Raw genomic sequence first — 19,919 nt, forward strand, 5'->3', positions numbered from 1 at the left:
ACAGTATTCCACTTCCAGTATTCAGCCCTTCTTCAGTCGCTTCCGTCATCATAATACAAGTTCCATCATTGCCAGATCCGATCTTTCGGGATTATCGTTAGGATTCGGCTTCTTTTCATTCTTCTTATGAAGTGGCTGTCTTATGAAGTGGCTGTCTTACATATGCCCACCGTGACGCAGTTCTCTTTCCGTTGGGACTCCGATTGTGTGTTCTCAGCTTCTTTTTTCTGATTGGCAATTCTTGCGGAAAACTTTGCAGCCACCCCCGGCGGGTTTGGTAATTTGACCTTTTGGCCACTAAACTGCTCGTCTGCAGCATTGGGGTCTTGCTCTGTTACGTATATTGACATGAACCAGTTCTTTGTTAATTATTAGATCCGGAGAGCAGTAGTGAGACCCATAAACGATTACCATCATCATCTGGCGCACCAACGTGGACCGGTGTTAATACCGCGCCGACCTGCCTGTGACATCCAGAAATCGAAGCGTGCAGGCCAGCCTGTTTAGGGCTAGATAGGAAGCGGCCCCGTCACCAACAATCACAGCAAACCTGGAAGGGAAATAAGGGCCGATGGTCTAGTGGTATGATTCTCGCTTAGGGTAACACCCTCTGCTTAGTTGCGAGAGGTCCCGGGTTCAATCCCCGGTTGGCCCCCATTCTTCTTCCTGAATAACTTTTTTATACTCATTTTCAACCCATCTCTTTTCATATTTTCTCTTTTAATCTATTTAGTTTCTATTTTTTTTCCCTCCCTCCCTTCTCTTCTTCTCTTACCCCATCGCGGAAATTCCTAGATTATCGCTGTGGTCTCACGCGGCTGTCTCGGTCTCAGTCACATATAAAATGGCGCCCACGAGGAATGGGGGGGCGTACTAGTATTCTGATAACGCTAACTTGACTACAGAGGCTTTGGAAATTCCTAACTGTCGAGTAAAAGTAGTTATATTGAAATTGAGGGAGGAGTAAAATAGAGCATTATTTAGTACCATACGATTATCGGCTTTAGTGAAATCAAATGCGCCAGAGATTACACAACGCACTAGGGATTCTGTCCATTTTGCTCCGTGTATGGCCTTGCCTTAGGATAATAAGAAGGGAAACGCCGCGTACTATCTTACGAGAATGCCCCTACAGAAGAATCAAGCCAACCAGCCAACCTCAAGCTCACGAATCGGCCTAAGTCAGTCGACCCATCACTCCGAATTCCCGTCTCCTCTAGGTCCCATAGGATCTTGTCGATGTATTCTCCAGCAGCGGACAGATGTAGAATATAGGCAATGGCCCTGTGAACTGCTAGGAAGCGGGGAAGCGGGGGATCAATTGTCCGATCAGGTGATAAATACAAAGACCGAGTGTCTGGAAGGTGTTGAGTTGCGACACTTGGGAGAAAGGACTTAATCTTGTATCTGTGAGGTGTGTCTGTAGCCTCGAAGCATAGATCAAAAGAACCAAATGATTGGTGCAGTGTGTTGGTAAGGGAGATGGCATTGCGAGGTTGGTCAATATCGACACCCTCGATAAGGTGCACGATGCCGGTATCAAACATGTTCAGAATTGACAATGCAGCTTGCTTAGCTTCGTCCTATAGACAAGTTAGAATAAAAAAGATAATGAGAGGAGGAGGCGATGAAGAAGCGTAGTTACAACAAACGTACTAACAGCATGTCTTCACTGCTCGTCTGTGCCAGGGAATGTGGGAGAATATGGGCTACTTCGAGTGCTTGGAATGGGAGGCGGGCGGCTTCGGCTGCGAGAGAATTGCCATCTTCGTCTGTGGCATTGGGGTCTTGTCTTAGGCGTCGGATAGCCTCAGGCCAATCAAACGTACGCGATATCACACACCGATATCGGTCACGGGTAAGGCAGAAGCCACGAAGAGAGGCCAGCCGATCAGGTGTTCCGATAAAGCCAGCTTGGCTGCTGGTGCTTTGGACATCCCTTATTGCCGAGCGAAAGATTGGTGACGGCTGTGGTGTTTTGGTACCTGCGGCCTTCACTGAATTAGAACGCAGGTTAGTTGTGACAGCAAATTGGGGAGGATGGGCAACTTGGCAAGGGGAAGGAATACATGGGAGAAAGAAGTGATCAATCAAGTAATCAGCAAAGCCATGGAAATATGGACGAATTTTATCCAGGTCTAGTCCCTGACCATCGAAAGGGGAATCGATTGCTCTAAAGAAAGCCCAGAGGAAGTTATCTTGCGCGTCCTGAGATAGAGAGTACTCGAATGTATATCGGATGAGTTTCGTTCGGCTGTAAGGGAGGGTTGACGATGGTGCATCTTCTGAATCAAAACTGTTGACGAGGGAATAGAATGTATCTCTGGCCGCTGTCCGCTGCGCTTGGCTCAATGGTGGGACGGCGGCGAAGTCGATAAGCTCTTCCAGTGATACCTGATGGCGATGATGAGAGGTCGGTGGTACCATTGCCCTTCTTCCTTCGAGGGACAACGAGAAGGGGGGAAACGATTTGGACTCAAACGAGGGAGGAAGACGATATTGGACAATGAAGGCGTTGGACGAAATTATTAAGCCGGATTTCGCTGCGTGGGGCACAGGCACCAGAACAACTTTGAAGTTGATCGCAAAGTTTAACGGAATTTACCGAGTACTCGGTACACAGGTACTCTTATACCTAACCCCAGCTAATATGAACGAACAGGGTTGTTCTCTAAAATTATCACCACCCACTTCTCCAAAACAGTACCAAGTGCATTTATTTTGTCCACCCACTGTAGATGGCACCGGATGATTATCCCCGGCTATTCCCAAAGCTCTCACCCGTGGCCTCCTGATCAACAGGCGTGGAAAGGATGTAGTCAACGCAGGGGCGCGACTGGGCGGCCTGGACAGAGACTGCTGTTGGCGTCAGCCTAGTGGCAAGAAGGTTTATGAGATGGTTCCTTTGGGCTTGGACTTCAGACTTGGTCTCTGGTCCGGAAGGCATTAATTGAATGACTAGAGAAGAGAAGGCTGTATCCTGAAAGAAACAAACGATGAACTGAAGCAGCTAGACCCGCATGTTATATTCGCCTCACATAAATGATGATGTCTCGATTATATACGGGGGGACCATATCATGACTGATGGGGTCCAAGTCCAGAAGTCTGGAATTCCTCAACAGCTTCGAATACACGTCCAATTCTGCCCATGCTAATAGAGAAGGCAGACGGGAAAGGTAAACTCGGCCGAGTGAAATAACGTCGCGGCATTGTAACTCGAGCTACTCCACTAAGCCTCCCAGTCTAGAACCCCAAATCCAGCTCCGATTGCCGGTGTAACCGTACGATGGTGGCACGCAAGAGCCATGGCCCCTTGCCCGGTTTTAGCATCACCCACATGCACTCTCATTAACGGGTCTCGCCCATTCGAGAAGGTGGAACGGTCCAGGCAACGAAAGTCCCCTGGGCGAAATGCGTGAAGTTGTGCAGACCTCACACTGGGCGCGGCTGATCAACAAGCCCTCAATATCCAGAAGAGTTCGTCGCACCGCCAGTGGAGATTACCTTCGATTTGGCCTTTTAATATTGAGCGTCGTTGGTGGCCGTGGTGGGCTGTGTATTGGTAAAGGTGTGACGAGGAGACCTCGGAACGTGAAGTGAGGATGGCCTCCAACTCCTTATTTAACATGATCTATCTACCTTTGTGCTTTATTTTAATACGGAAAATGGGAGGAAAGTAGATCTCGTCGCTACTACAGCCAGCTAGTAAGACCTGCCCCGAATAGGTAGAGCTTACCATCAGCGTTATCAATAAAACGGCGGGTTCCTGCTGGGGTGCACAGGTATGGTGGCGGTGAGACGAGTCCAGGATGAAGTGGGTACATTAGGGTCTCGATCCCTGAGGATGTTGAGGGAGCTAGTAGTTGTGGTTGTTGCCGGGGGATCGTGGGAGTTTTCAACAGGAGGACTTGGCTCCGGATCACGATACACGACCAGCCGGCTTGTAGCTTCCAGAAGTCCGATGGGAAGAGGGTTAATCTCTATGATTCCGGAAGAAGCGGCAGATACCACAGACGGGGTCAGAGGGGGGTAGAAACGTGTACGTCTTCCCATTCAGACTTGTTTCCAGATGCATCGCCGATTTCGCCGTCGTCGTCGCCGTCGTCGCTACTATAACCGTCACTTCCACTATCGTCCTCGCTTCCACTGTGGTCTTCACTTCCACTGTCATCTTGATTTTCAGGCTCACTGGGCTCGCCCTCAAACAAGGCCCGTGCCAGCCAAAGATGTGACCTCCAAACATCTCTTGTAAACACGCGGGGTTTGGGGGCGTCTGGGGTAGGATCAAGTCCAGAGGCTCGAAGATACTCATCCCAGATCTTCTCGACCCATTCGTCGTAGACCTCATGAGCCTTGTTCTGGTGCCATCCGGTGATTCCACAGACAGCACAATGGGAAAGGTCCTTGAGAAGGACGTCTCCTCCTCCGAGGGAATCCGTGCTTGGCGTAGTTGGTGGAGGAGCCCGGGGACGCGGGCTCTATTTCCCCGATTGATGGGGCGGGAGCAGTGAGGGGCGTTCTGAGCATGCGGAGTATAAGCGAGGCACCTGTCATAGGGCGAGAATAAATCTAGGAGTTGATGCAGGGAGCGGGCGGATTGCCACACAAATGAGTCTTCCGGTGGCGCGGGGACAAGGATAGAAGTGGCTTGATTAGCCATTTTGGTTGTGGATAATACTACTAGGCCTCATTGGCAGTTAGTTTCCTCGCCAACACTCTGCCATCGATGTGGGCTTTCCTCTATCTTATATCCGCCATTGGGAGGTCGTTTCTAGCGAATGTATGGGTAGGCTGCCTCCCCAGTACCTGGCCTCTCTAACACGCAATGTCCTTATGCATGTACCGGCTTCTCCGACATGTGTAGGAAGTGTTGGTGCATCTCTGCGGCCAAGAGGCCACACAAGAACTGAGCCACTCGCCTACGCTATAGATAGATAATGTGGCTCAGCACTCTCTAAGTGGATAAAAGTCGATACTATGTCGATGTGCTAATCTGCCTGAACTTGATATGCAGTGTGATAGAGAGGGAGAGAAGGAAGCGGGCGGGAAGGAGAAAAGAAAAAAGGGGGGGGGCGCGATTCGTGCTATCTAAGGATCTGGACACTGTCTGAAGGAGTGGGACTATTAACGGGCCGGACCTCGCCTCGATCATGGTGGTATAAAGACCCTGGCTGCCTGCTCTGTTGGTTCTCATAACCACACAACCACACACACCACCACATCCGGATCATGGACCAAATCGTCCATCCGATGGCGTGATGGGAGTATCCGTCAGTGTAATGAATGGCCACCGTTATCTACTTCATCTGCTAAATATAGGCTTGACCCCAAAGGTTGAGCCGTTTTAGATCTTCTAGGAACTCAGTCAGATGTGAAGCGTCAATGCGATATTCTTGGTCAATCGGCAGTGTACTTCGCTAACGAGAAAAACCCTTGAGCAAAGCGCTATCAACCAACACCTTTCAATCGATGTTGGCGGTGTGAAACGCTCCGTGTCTGAAAAGTCTATGCGCGGAGGTCCTTAGAGAGGCCGCCCAGGAGCTATGGGTAAAATACTACTAACGATATGAGATCTGGGAGCTCTAAATATAGATGTAGCGCTGTCCCGAGCCGAGACTAGGGGAGTGAAGGTCCCGAACTTCCAGCATCTCCAGCTCTGAAGCTTGCACTCGCCAGTTTCTGAAGCGAGCTCTGGGCCGCAAGCAAACCGAAGTTACTGGCGAACCAGGGATAAAGCTACAGGCGTTGGGATCCACCAGTATTTACAACATGATTTGTATGAATCTATGACACTCTCAATTGGCCCAGCCCGGCCAGAACGTAGAAGTACTTTATAGGTGATAATGAAAGCTTTGGAGAAACGGAAGCAATAGAGTGCAAAGGACTGGATAATAACAACTGCATGTTACGAACCCTGGGAAATGTGAATGAAGAGGTTTCCTATGTCGACCCTGCATGCGTATTTATAAAAGGAGAGGGATGTTATCCTAGCATTAAACTCCAGCCTCACCCATCCGATTTGCGTTAGTGGTCTAGCGTGCGTTACCAGGAGAGACAGAAAATGTGAACTTCTCTCCATCGAGGTCGTGGGCACTAAATATACGAATATTCTTCTTGGGCGTAGTCAAAGAGCTGTCATCCTTGGTTTGAGTTGACGACGCGTTAAATGGGAAGGCAACGCCCATGAATGCTGTTGCGTCAAATGATCGTGGCCGGTCAGCCCTCGTCTTGCCAACCACAAGCGTGCCTCCTTGTTTTGGTGTCACGGGGTTGGGAGGCTCAGGCGATAACCGGAAAGAAGCCGGATTCGAATCCCTCAAGATATTTGATCCTGTGCTATTCCCCCTCGGTCGCGGAATTGGAGGCAATATCAGATGGTCTTGTCCAATCTGATGTCTTTCAGGTCTGATGTCGTGCGCTGGGGATGTATAAACGGACTCTGCTTGATCCCGGGTTATCTGCACATTGAAATCTGTCGTGACTACGTCCCCGTCCTTAAACACAATGACTTCGTTCGCATCTTTGGGTGAATTCCCCAAGCTTGGAGTAATCACGCTGGGTCTTGCACCGTCGTCTGTACCGCCGCTGGTATCCCCAGCCCTTTGGTCTTGGACCGATCTCAGTTCATCAACACTGCTGGGTAATAAGTTCAAGATTTCTTGCCGTGGCTTCGCCTCTAAGAGCCTGTCGGATCTCATGCTATCGGTCCGCGAAAGTTTAAGGCTGCTAAATTTTGTGGTGATGAGTTCGATATCTCCGCTCTCATCCTCATCTTCGTCTGACAGTGGGAATCGTCGCTTCCATGCCGCAATGTAGTCTGAGATCCTATTGCGGAACTGTGATCTCGCCCAAGTCGAAACATTGCCCATGATGGCCTTCAGCCGCGCTGCGTCCTGTTGCGCTGTCATATCTCCTTTCCAAATGCACTGCACCCTGAGCATTTCGTCAACGGATTGAGCGTGTTGTTCGCCATCATCTTCAGGTTCCGCTCCATGATTGAGCTTTACTCGATAAGCAATCCATACTCGGACATGTTGCTTGTAAAATGTGGCTGTCACCATCGGAGGTATTGGGGCGCGCACTCGTGTATCCTCCGCCTCATCCTCATTGGCAGCGATCTCTGCTAAACGATCAATCAAATTCAGGGCCGCAGCGCATACAGTGCCAGCGCGAAGGCGAGCAATGTGACATATCCGAGATGATGAACATTGGCATGACTTGTGAGTATACGGATCGAAGTCCATAACAAAGAACGGGAAGATGACATCATTGGGGAAATCTGCAATAAATCCAGGCTCTGGCAACTCATCGCATTCAAGCCCAAGTATTTTCATGTGCTCAACGGCCATATCTGGAAAAGTCTCGAGAATGTGTGCTTGAAGTAGGTGTGCCCACGAATCGCGTTCCGAGGGGTCGACGTCCTGGGATGCGAGTATCTCATCTAATGGGAAGCCGAGACAGAAGGTGGTAGGGTAGACAACGGGATTTCCATCTCCGTTCCAAGTCCTCCCATCCAACTCATATAGGCGATTGGCCGAATATTGTAAACTCAAAGTCGAGTCAATACCCTTCTTGGTTTTGACTAAGAAGAAAGTTGCGGAAACTTACAAATCGTGACAGCATTTCGTATGGCAGTCTGTTTGGAAAGCTGGACGAAAAGCTGGACGCAAACCTGGAGATCGAATATACGCGGAGCTATCATCTGGGGTATGGTGGATTGCCTTTGTTCCTTCCACAATCTGGCTGACGAAATTTGTATCGTAATAACGATACCATCGATCAAAAGGCGAGACCGGGCCAGCAGTGGCATCTTGTGCCAGAAGCAGTTTTGCTGAATTACTCAACTGCTCATAGGGCGTTGCAAGTGATCCGAATTGGCTGAGATTCGACCCAGGGCCGATTTTCCGAACTCCAACATTCGGGAGGAGGAGTCCCGCTTCGAGGTCATCACCGACCAAGGCTGGGCTCGTGATTGTGCCATGAAAGTCGAGAAGATGGTCTCTGAATGCCTTGATATGCACAGGGGTACCTTGATCCCAAGGAACTTCATTCAAAAAGGTGATGGCATTCTTGCGAAGGGCTTGAGTATGCATGATTCAGACGCTCGATCCCTCTTCGAACGAGGTAGGAAATGAAAGATCAGTGGGAGGAAGACAGAAGGGATGGTAAAGGGCGGTGTGCCTCACTGGGAAAGGATTTACCATAATCTCTCAAAATATGTTCATTCTAGATGCCAGAAAAGGAGGGGGAAAATGGACGGGAGGAGACGAGCTGAATGTGGACCTCAGGAAAATCATGAGATTCGGACATCCTTGGCATTATCACAACTAGGCGGCTAACACCTGTTCCTGGTTGGTTGAACGAGGCCTGGAGGGAGTGGGGTGGGTTTCAGCCTAAGCGATAAGTTCCAAGCTGTCGGGTCGGGTCATGCGAGAGGGCTGTTTTGTTACCCTGAGAAATTGAACGTTACATTATACAATCCGAGGGTGTGGAGAGGGATTTCAATCTGGCTTGAGTTCGGCCATACTGTAAAATGCATGGAGGGGACGTTGCTGTGCAGTCTCTTTAGCATATATGGCTACCTTGCTCAGTCCACCGTCTTGACCATCTTACAGTGGTGAGAAGATCGAGGTTTATCACGGCCAAGTATTGGGAACCCCGGGCTCATATCCTGGGACTAACACCAGTTGCAGCAGCAATAGGACGAGACCTACATAAGGTCCTAACCTCCAATGGCAAATTCCTTGTGTAGCAGTGAATGACAGACGAATCAGGTGTTAAAATTGTAATGGGATATTGGTCTTGGTGAAGACCGCAGGAGGATCGCACAAGGTCTGTTTGTGGGCCCTTTTGAATTGCAACCATCATCCATGCACCGCGTGATTTTTGATAGAGCATGGTCGAATAGTTGAATAGAGCAAGCTGTTGATGATTTACAGGCCGAGCCAATATTAATGCTGAGCAGTTCAGAGGCTTGAGTGACCTGTGAGGCTAGAGGAAGTGAAGGGCGAAGTGATGTACAGCGGGTTAAGCACCCGCAACTTCTGATTTGATTCTAGGAGGGATGGGCGCCCACTCATTACACCTTACCCAGCTCTTGCCTACTCTCATGCTGTTGCCACTGCATCGCTGATCGTTCACCCTGCGTAGCCAACTGCTTCTGTAACACCCTACAGTAAATCCAGGGCGCCAGCCTGTATCCGGTGCGGTGTCGTTGGTATTGACAAGAAATCTGCCCGGGATTCGACCGCCTGCTAATCGTACTCGACCAACTGCTTGTCCCGGGACTCGTTCCAGTCACCAGGCCGCCCGGCTGTCATCTGTGCTTGAGAATGTCGAGTTGGTGATGCAGAACTGGCTGGGGGTCGGACTTGCGATTCTTTTGACACTAGACGGATTTGGTTGCACTGGACCCGTTGATGCAGGGCCGCCTTCTGGCGGGGTTTGAGGATGAGGCTGAAGTGAAGTCGTCTCCTTTCATGAGGTTCATGAATAAAATCTGACTTGCTGTGTTGAGTCCCTGAACCTTTGATGAGGGCTATGCTGGAATGGTTGCGACTGGAATTTTCGTGTCAACCCATATCGAGGTGAGAAGTAGAACTGTGGCCTGTGGAATGCTGACTCTGATTCTGCTCCAGCATTTGGTAAGCATCTGTGGCCCAGGGGAGGCTCCTACGGATCGATCCACACCATTTCTGAATGTTTAGAACGTTATTTATGTTAGACGCTGCTATAGACAAAACGGCATCCGAGGGATTGCCAGCGGCCTTGAAATCCTTCGACACCTTCAGAATAGACTAGCATCTAGAGTCCATAGCGCCACGACGTAGAGTGGCCAAACATCAAGTTTATTCGTCGACCAGTTTTTTTTTTTTTTTTTTTTTTTTTTTTGGGGGGGGGGGGGGGGGGGGGCTTAACTAGGTGGAGGAAACTGACAGCAAATGTTGCGACTTCGTAGTAGTTACTCTAACCAATGCCTCCGAGCCGAAAATGCTATCAGCCGCCTTGCCCCAATACGTAGAGAATGCTATCTGGTTTTATGTTCCGATGCACGTTATCTTCCAGTGCGAGATATTGAAGTACTTGAAACATCATGATGAGATCGAAGACGGAGACATCGAGGTCATTAATGCGATTGGGCCAGCCGCCTTAAAGAATTCAGGGCTTGTCCGAACTAAGGACGGATCTGCCCGTTGACGTGGCCGCCTGGACTGTTGGATTTAAAGCGACACTAACCTAAATCAGCCAGACATCCTGTCGTTGGCTTCATGGCAATGAAACCCCCACGACTTTCCGATCAGATCTGGTCCGGATATCCCGAGCGACCTGGTTCGCTGCTTGCTTCTGGGCTCTTTGCTCCACACCATCGTCTCGGTATCAACCGAAATTTATTCCTTGCCTAAACCCCTTTGAAACTGGAATGAAATGGCGAACGAGAGTCCAGCTCCGGCAACGGATCAGCATTCACTACCTGTCACTGAACACATTGACCTGTCCGTACGTGAGCAACCTGCATATTATTCAGAATCTGTTAATTAAAGCCCACTGATTGACCTCTCTTCTGGGGTCAATATGAAGACAACGACCCTACCCTAGTTCAGGAAGCCGAATCCTCGACAACGTCCATCGCTTCGACCATTCTTGAATTTCAGACACTTCATGGTCGGCGATACCATGCGGGCTTGGAGATATCAAGTATTAGTAATAATGCGATGCCTGACTATAAACCTGGTCCTGAGAATCAGGCTGATTTCGTAGGGCCGCGAACAAAATATATAAGATTTTAATTAATATAAATAATTTTTTTTAAAGTCCCTCGTCTCCTAATTTAACTTTAGCTTAGCTTTTATTAGTTTTACTTAACTTTTCTATTTATTTTTTTAATCCCACGATCTCATATCGCAGAATGCATTGTCGATGTCACGAGCCGACTTTTATGCAGGCTCAAAAGCGGTAGGACACAGCAGAAAGGAATAGCGGGATAGCTGCGGACGACCGGCCGATGAACGACAGGAAAGCGATCGGAGGACCAAGAAGTGATCAGTGGCAATCACCGAACGATCGGTTCCGATCAGTCAAGAAAGAGCTCCGATCACCTTAGAGAGCTTGGGGAAACGTCTATATTCTATATAACTACAGGCTCTACCATATATCTAGTTTATCTTTCAAGACTCTCCAGTAGTCAATTCAAGTACCACTACACCCCTATACTTGAATACGCACTTCTCTTACAGTTCTCGTGAATACTGCTTGACTGCCCCACTTACTTTGTAACAGGCGCCCCCGACCCTCACACCAGCTGCACCCACCTGATATACTGTCGACAGAGCGTTAGGATCGTAATAGTCGACTTTGGAGACACAGGCAAGCTGCAAGGCACCACGACAGCATAAGCATTAAATACACAAGCCACAGCACAGCCTCTGCCCTGCTCATTCCAAGCTGAAGCTGGAGGTAGTATGGGGCGCTGCTCTTTTTGAATTGCGCATTTGGGTAGCAGCGCAGACAATTGGCTGACTGGGTGGATAATCAGCCCTACAATAAGTGTGCAGCTCTCCGCTCTATACCAAACAGCGTACACACGACATCTCTTTTGTAGGAGTTCAGGCTATTTTACACACCTACATACTATTCACGGGCCGTGTCGAGGTTCCATCGCAATGGAAGTTGCTCTCACGTTCGGCAGTCTGGGCGACATCATCCAGCTCTGCCAACTTGCCATCCAACTCGGTCGCGCAGTCGGCGTAGGGTGCGGGGAAGTTAGTGAGAGCGCCAAAGAGTACCAGCAAGTCCGCAACGACCTCAACACTTTTGTTCATATTTTGATGCAAGCAAGGGCCCCCCGCCCTTCTCTCGGTCTCCCCAACAAGTTCCTCCTAGTTAACCTCAAATGTCCTATAGGTTGTTGCGACGTATCAACAGCACAAGCTCTCGCCATACCTCCAAGGCCTCGTCAATGTCTCCAAATCGGTCGTCAATGAGTGCGCAACCCTGATTCAGGATACGCTGGATCATTTCCAATCGCGATACAAAAATAGTCTCACTGTTGGAGGATCTGGAAAGAAAAGAAAAGACATATACAAGCGAATCGAGTGGTCCATGAGAGAGAAGGAAAAGCTACAACATCTTCGTGACAAGCTACAATACGGAGTGCAAAGGCTGTCCCTATTAACGAGCCTCGTGGCAGAGTGAGGATCCTTTCCCGCTCGCCCCCTTTGAATGATTGTTAGCTTGTAGGCTGACCTGCAATTGTTTTAGGAAATCCACTCGGGTCGACAATGCCACCGTACTAGCCCGAATCGATCAAGTCCAACAACTAGTGTCAGGAGCATGTACCGGCCAAGAAGAACTACTTGAATTCCTGCAAGAGCAGCGGGCAGCGAATGAGCAGCAGACAGAAAAACAATTACAAAGGCTTGATGAAGTAAACCAGCAACTCGCAACCCAAGAAAAGGGAAGCCGCAATATTCTAGCAGTGGCTAAGGATGCCGTACGCGGCATCCTTGAGGTGAAAAATCTACTTATACAACTCTCTCAGAACGTCATTGATCTCCAGATTACAGCCTCCAACTCTATATTCATTCGCCTACTGGATCCCACAAGAGAACTCCCTGTCGTATTAGAGGACGCTCTAGGACGCCAACTTGAAATCCCTGCTCAATGGATAGATGCTCTGGAGTGGGAGGTTAGTCTACACCAAATACAGTGAACCGAGCTAATATCTGGCTGGTACTAATCATTTTTAGGTCTTAAACGGTCTATTAAAGGGCTATTTTAAAGGCCAAAAGGGCCATGATATGGTGCTAAGGCAAGAGTACGCCCTGGAAGAGAGCGCGTCCGGCCGGGACCTCAACACGGAATTGCCACTTCATCGTTGTCTGCGAAGAGGCATGAAGATCAATATGAGCATGATATTCCAAACCACTGAAATAATCGTCGGTGCTTGTCCACGCTGTCATACAGTAACAGACGCACAGGAAGATGTTACCGTCCAATGGTAAGTAATCATATTTCTTGGAAACGGAAGCCAAGCTCATTTCGACTAGCCCTGCACCAGATTGTGGGATGTGGTTTCGTATGCAAAAGCAGGTCATCGAGGTTGCGGACTCAGATTCCACAATTCACAAGGGTGACGCCGGCCCTGAGTCTCCCATTGGACAGGGAACGACGATAGTGAGTAGCATACCTGTTGAACCAGGCGACTTTCAACGTGTGCGACTCCTACTCCAATACGGACTGCCCTTGAAATCCGACGCCCAAGAAATCGATACCGGGCCACCATACGATACTCCAAAGGATCCCAGGTCGGGTTTGTCCATAAACGTTCCCGGATCTCATAATTGGGAAGCAGGCCAAAGGGGTGAGGCCACCGGGACTTATACCTACAACCCAAGCACCCTAACCCCAGTTCGGTCTTATTGGGGGGGCGAATACATGTTAAGAGATAGGTTGGTATGCCAAGAAGGAATTTTCTCGGTTCGATCAGGGCCCCCTCGTTGACCAGCCGGCATTCGTGCCCGACGATAGCGACTCGGACGACGCCGTCCCGCCCCCGATTGCCCGGCATGCTCGGTCACCTTCTCCAGCCGTGGCCCCTGTCCCCGATCCATCAATTGAAGACCTAAGCAAGGTCCAAGTCCCGCCCGCTATTGACCGATGGGCCCAGATCCGCAAGAATGCAGCTAAGCGTGCAGCGCAGCGAAGCACAGCTCCTGTGCCAAAGCATGACCCCGAGGATGACACTAATGGTAAAGAGAGTATGTATATCCCAGTCCCTTCCGTTCAATCTATTTTATTTTGATATTTTCAGAGAGGTTGTTGTGTCGGATGGTTTGGAGCTACTGCTAATACATCATCTTTCGCAGCTATCGAGTCTCGTGTCGCCCGTATCAAGGCTCGCGTTGCTGAGCTTATGGGCAATCTGGAAGGCGTCAGTGGGCCCGAAGCCGAGACGCTCCTGGTCCACGCTATTAGATGTCAGGAAAGGTAAGCAATGCCTCCAAGACCATATTGTAGCGGTTCTTGATCAAGGACTCGCTCACGGTTCTGGCTGAAAAATCTTTGTCCAACTGCCCTCGTTTATCCTCACGAGACACACTGCCTTCTTGATTTTTTTGGTGATTTCCCCGGTATATCCTCTGGTAGCCCCCCAACGACTATTCTAGCGTTACTTGCAATGCCATGCAGGTCTTTGACGGAACGCCTGGGGATGTGGTTCAACTAAGGGCGTCCCCTCCCCAAGCCTCTATTTCTAGCATCATCTTACACCGAGAGAGGAACTAATAGTTGGCAGCTCGGACCAAGGCGGCCCGCCGCAAGGTCGATCTGACCAAGTCCGCTCGATGTCAATGGCCGATATTCCCGGCGGTGGCGAAGAGGTCATCCAGCTAGGTTAGTTAGTAGGTGAGTATATCTTCGAGTCTCCGCTGTCTATTTCCGTAATGATCCTCTTCGCTCACGCTCTGCCGAGAGGCGGGGGACAGATGGAGGCTCTAACAAGGACTTGCCTAGGTCTAACGATGACAAGGATGACGAATCCAACATTACAAACGACATACCCCGGCTCAGGGAACCTCTCGAGGCATCATCTGCAGAAGCCATGGAGATTGACGTATCTCGTTCCATGAAGCCTATCGATAAGGATATGCTCATAGAGCTAACCATGAGCCTTACCAGCTAATGGAGATGAAGAGCAATCCTCACCACCTTCCGGTGGCATAGACAACATTCTGGAATAAGCGAAAGCAAAGCATGGCTGAGCATTGTTGAGCATGGTCTAATTAGGCGCCCAGGACTTCGGACGATGCGCCGTCTTGCCGTATTTAATATGTATTCTTCCATCATGTTTCTCAAACATCAGCTGGGTCCCATCAATCCATGTGCAGTCTCTGCTTGCCTACTTACGCCATGAGTGGTCAATATACCCACAGAATATGATCAGCAATCAAGTAAACACCACAGTGATAAAAAATGTCAAAATCACTGGGATCTGTTGTAAAAGTTCTCTTCCCTCTTGCTTGCCTCTTTCTACACGGATCAGTGACGCACTGGCCAAAAGGGCCATGCCGAGGACATTATCTTATGATATAGTGGATGTGAACGACAAGACTTTGTTTTAATAGACTATATCCCTATCTACCGGCGGCTCTAGATGCATTAGAGCGTATTATAGATTTGGGTATCCGCGTGCAGGCCTGATATGGGCATGTACAGGGCCGCCCTCATGGGATGCCAGACTGTGAAGGCACTCATAATCGCAGTCATTACACGGCAGCCTGTGACTTCAGCATGCTGTAAACTGGAATGTCCGGTAGGCGAGTGGCCCGTCCAACTTGGCAGAGGCTCCCACAGGCGTGCGTATTCCACAACAATACAAACTGTCTTTGACACGGGGATCACTGGAATAGAATGTTGGTGTTAAAATCCAGCCTTGGCGCCGTGGTAAGGCGTGATCATTTGAACCCCGTGCCATAGCCGATCTTAGTCCAACGAAGTAAAGGAGAGTTATATTATATTTTACATAGAATAAGTAATCTTATAATTAAACACGAAGCCTCGGAGGTGATGGTGGAGTCGATTGTCACCCGGTAAGGATTTGATTTGGAGTAGGCGTACGGATGGGGACGTCCAGTACTGCCCACGTCTCACCGCCACCAGCCGGAACCCATGCAGCTTTATCGATGACGTTGACGGTACGCCCTACTTCTTCAGTGCAGGTCTTATTAGCTAAGTAGAGCAACGACAAGATATACGCATACTCCCCGGGATTCTCTATAGTGAAGGATTTCGTATATCATGTTAAGTATGAGGAACTGGAGATCATCCTCATTTCCACAGGGCCCTCAGTGTTAAAAGGCCTAATCAAAGGTCATCTCGTCCCAACGCCGAGTGTGGCGCCTGCACAGCTTCACGGATTCATCCAGGTCCAGGGGACTTTTGTTGCGTCGACTGTCCCACCCCGAACGGGCGACCTGCCACCATTATACAGTTACACAGGTAAACGGAGGTTGGAGTTACACGATTGACCCCGAGCATCTCCTCTGGTGTATACCAAGGTCGATCATTGGTCGAAGTTAAATAGTACGTGCGGAAATTTCTAGATAATATTAATAATAGGAAAAAAAGTTCGGACTTTTAAGTAGCATGCACTCTTCGGTCTTGTCCTTTAATTAATTATATTTGGTAGCTAACTTTCTAGGGAGACATCAACTGTTGACCCTGTGTGTGATTTTATCTAATTTCAGCCTAAATTGGGTCATGTAGGATGTCAAGAATGTCAGTGTCAGTGAGAAGAGCTAGAATCCCTCCGTATTCTGTTCTCAAAGTCCTACCTGATATTCTAGTTCCAATGGAGCTACAGTTTTAACATCGAGCCGCGCATGGCCGATCGCGGATGGCCTTCCCATTATAGCCCTTGTGGACCCAAGCATTGCGAACTCACAAAGGGATCGGGCCCCTTCATATTTTCTAGAGATTCTCTCGTCTACGCATAGTCCCAACGTCCACAGGCTGTCCCACTGTCAGGCCACAAAACGCGTTACACCGTTGCAAGAAATCAAATTATCAAGTGAGTCTTTCAATAAGTCCTTTGAATTCTATTAGCATACACCCGGAACCTTGAATGGTCATGTTTCTTCTCTTCCCGGGCAGGGTCATTGCTTAACCTGTCGCGAGCTCTCAACACGAATGTACGGTTCTAGGGGAAAGACTTGGGCTTCAGGCGTCATCCTATCATACACGTATGACCATCGTTCCTTTAATTCCTTAGGCGTTTCCCACGCGTTCTCGGGATCTCTCAACCATAGCCGTACCAAGTGCCGCCTACCACCCATCAGCATGATACGATCAACTGCAGGATCAAAGGCAACTTACTTTCTCGTATCCGAGTCACGATATGCGTCTCGGGCGTGGAAGAGGGCCATGTTATTGATATATTGGATATCACCCTTTTCAAACCCCGTGGACACGCAGAACTTCTCCCCAAGAAAGTGGAGCGCGTCGAGGGCCTCCGCTTGCGCTTCGGTAATGGGCGGAATCTTTGAGCTTCTCGGCAACGCCCCGAAGCCGACGAATTGGCGGCGTGAATATTGTAGCGCCACGCGCTCCGGCGTCGATCTCGTGGCGGGCTGGTGGTAGAGGATAGGCCGTGATACAAACCACCGACCCCTGTTCCCGAATACCTCCACAGCCCAGTCTTCAGATAATATCTTCACTAGATCGGGCCTGGTCTTGGCAAGCTCATTGTATATCCTCCATGTACTCACAATCTTACTCGCACCACCCTCTTCCGCGGTTTCCAGTGCCATGAGAGCCACGATATCGCCGGCATCGGTATGAAAAACTTGTTTATCAGTCGTGTAGGCCGGACTTGCGATCATATGCTCGTTAAGCGATGTTTTCAAGTTTGTGACGTGCGTTAGGACGACGGTCGCAGGTTTTCCTTGGAATAGTCCGTCTTGGCGGCCGCGTTGGGGGGCGATGTGGTAGGAAAGGGCGGTAAAGATGGCGATGTTCTCTTCACGTGTGTACTTGTCAACGGGGATACCTCGGATTACGAAAAATCCGTGACCGTTGTGAAGTTCATTGGATAGCCGCCTGAGCTCAGGACGGAGCGTTGCGAGGGGAAACGTCTCGGCAGAGATACGGCCGAGAGGAAGGTTGAGGGCTGATTGAAGAACGCCATTAGCATTCGCAATATTTACAGTCTTCACTACAATTATGAAATGATCTTGAGAACCGACTTTGGAAATACCTCAGGCCAGCTTCTATCTCCTCCAACTGGTCAACATTGAGCACAAACGTCCAGTTGTACGTTTGCGCAAGTGTCTCACCATCCCAAACTAAATCACCCGCCAACTCAGCAGGGAATCCCTTTGGAAGCGTGGATTCGAGGCTCCCATCTCTCAGACGTGCTGCTGCCCTACTCTGATACTTTTCAGAATCTGGGGTGTACGTAATGGCGGCGGGAGAGGCATGAGTCGGGGCCTCAGAGCCTCGTGATCTCGCCTGTTGTGCATCTTCAGTTTTTCGAGAGAAGAGATTGAGCGCCCGCCTGGCCATGTAATGGACCTTTGAGGGCTGCCCGAGATTTTCCACCATAGCTTCCACAGTGACCCGGTCGCAGGAGGCGCGTTGGGTAGTTAAGTAGCGGGTCTCAAAGGCGAGGCGGAGCTTTGGCGTAGGGGAGAGTAATCGCGCGGAGTGCAGGAAAGCCAATTGACGCGGGGACCTCGGGAATGGAAAATCTCACGGATACTAAGTTTCCTCCCGGTTATGCTATAGCTAATCCCTCATTATGTAATTAAAAACCTTTACCCTTATATTCAATATAACAGGGACGTTGGACAAGTTGAACCCATTTCCGTTTCTCCTGCAAGCAGCGATACCCTGTCGGTGTCTGAGGAGTTTGAGCTACTTCGTTGTTCCTATGTTCTCCCAGCTCCTTGAAAGGATTCAACAGGATATTTGGGGAATCGCCATTGACCAGAAGCGTGGTTGGTCGGCACGTCAATCGGGGAACCGTCAATGCGCGACTGCAAGCGACATCATCTCCCGGAGCCTGATTCGGAACAATATGGGTGTGAAATCAAAACCTACTTGGGAACTCAGTGAGCACGCACCGTTGTTTCTGGGAATCCTCACCGGGATACACGGAATCTGCATTGGTGAGAAAACTACTACTCAACGTGTCCGCGACGGCCTCCCCCTCCAGTCATATGACGAACGCCGCAGTTGCTATTATCTTAGATGCTGAAAACCCCTACGAACGTTTACATTTTTTTGGCCCGTGTTGTCTAGTCTGATGGAGCTTACCGTTATCTATCTAGGAGACAGTGGGCAAGCTGTTAAAGGGAACAAGGAAGAAAACGGAAGGAAAAAGTAACATTCCCTTCGCGTATATCTTTATTCCGCCACTGCAGTCCATCCTGCTATTCCTAGACTCTGCTACCAGAGATGGGCTCCGTGGCGTAAGTCAGTACTGAAACAATGACTTCGGGATTACCCCGATAGCTAACGCCCTATGCACCTCCTCCCTCCACTGAGTGACAAGTCACAAGAACGACCTCTATGTCCCCGAAGGACGGTGGGGAGTGTTGTTGGGAAACCTAGAGTTTCTTAAGGCCCGAGTGGAATTATTACATTCTTGGAATTATTGACAACATATGGCATGCTTCTGTTCCGCGAGCTTTTCTTCTGCAGATATATCCCTTCTCGACGCGCCACCATGTAACTGTAATCTCTGTGGAAGGTGTAGCGGTGAGGGGAATGTCGAGTAAAATGCTGAACTTCGAACGATGGAAGGCAACGCCGAAGCAATGCGGTGTGTATGGGTGAGGGTGATCGGCCTGGCTTTGACAAGTCTCTGGGTCTTTGCATGGGGCAGGGTTTGTATTGCAATCATCGCGATTTCCAATTCGGTGATGATCCCCCCCCTTGCTGGGTCTTTGCGCGGGGTGACAATCATCGTGATTTTCAATTCCATGATGGTTCTCTCCCATGTTATGTCGGACCCAGCCACCATCGTGCTACCTGTTCGGCCTCCCCGAACGAGCCAGATGCAACCCCCCTCCCACAGCCTGGTCTGTCCTCGTCCGGGGTCTGTACGCCCGCTGCGGCACATGCAGGCTTGCCACGTGGGCATGAGTTCCGTGCGCAAAGAAATTAATTAACAGCGGCACCAATACGACCTCAACACTAGATCTGAGTCCCTCCTTAGCCATTCTCATCTCCCTGCATGAGAATGGCTGCGTCCCTGCTGCACCAAAGAGGGATGGACTGAAATTTGAAAACGAGGTGGAAATATAATAACACGAGACCGGTCGTTCTTTGCCTCCTCCTCTCCTCAAGACGGGCCAGGCTCAAGGCGCGACGGTTTCCCGGACGGTTCCCCTGACGGCGTGTCGGGTTTAAATGGTC

General features: G+C 49.7%; 3 protein-coding genes and 1 pseudogene across 3 annotated transcripts; 1 reads left to right on the top strand and 3 right to left on the bottom strand.

Annotated features, from left to right (window-relative positions):
* Positions 1-4,021: 4,021 nt before the first annotated feature.
* SAPIO_CDS4971 (uncharacterized protein) lies at positions 4,022-4,662 on the bottom strand (the record flags this gene model as incomplete). Its single annotated transcript, XM_016787395.1, has 2 exons — positions 4,022-4,480; positions 4,609-4,662. The coding sequence occupies 2 exons, from the start codon at positions 4,660-4,662 to the stop codon at positions 4,022-4,024; spliced, it is 513 nt and encodes a 170-aa protein (XP_016642897.1).
* Positions 4,663-6,034: 1,372 nt separating this feature from the next.
* On the bottom strand, positions 6,035-7,351 carry SAPIO_CDS4972 (annotated as a pseudogene; the record flags this gene model as incomplete).
* A 4,311-nt stretch (positions 7,352-11,662) lies between these two features.
* Positions 11,663-14,740, top strand: SAPIO_CDS4973 (uncharacterized protein; the record flags this gene model as incomplete). The annotated part of the gene is made up of 8 exons (XM_016787396.1): positions 11,663-11,871; positions 12,261-12,687; positions 12,749-12,999; positions 13,049-13,175; positions 13,489-13,759; positions 13,868-13,988; positions 14,296-14,393; positions 14,679-14,740. The coding sequence occupies 8 exons, from the start codon at positions 11,663-11,665 to the stop codon at positions 14,738-14,740; spliced, it is 1,566 nt and encodes a 521-aa protein (XP_016642898.1).
* A 2,130-nt stretch (positions 14,741-16,870) lies between these two features.
* SAPIO_CDS4974 (uncharacterized protein) lies at positions 16,871-18,101 on the bottom strand (the record flags this gene model as incomplete). Its single annotated transcript, XM_016787397.1, has 2 exons — positions 16,871-17,667; positions 17,744-18,101. The coding sequence occupies 2 exons, from the start codon at positions 18,099-18,101 to the stop codon at positions 16,871-16,873; spliced, it is 1,155 nt and encodes a 384-aa protein (XP_016642899.1).
* Between the last annotated feature and the right edge of the window lie 1,818 nt (positions 18,102-19,919).

Source organism: Scedosporium apiospermum (genome assembly GCF_000732125.1).
Source record: "Scedosporium apiospermum strain IHEM 14462 chromosome Unknown SEQ_SAPIO_0096, whole genome shotgun sequence".
Classification (NCBI taxonomy): Eukaryota; Fungi; Ascomycota; class Sordariomycetes; order Microascales; family Microascaceae; genus Scedosporium; species Scedosporium apiospermum.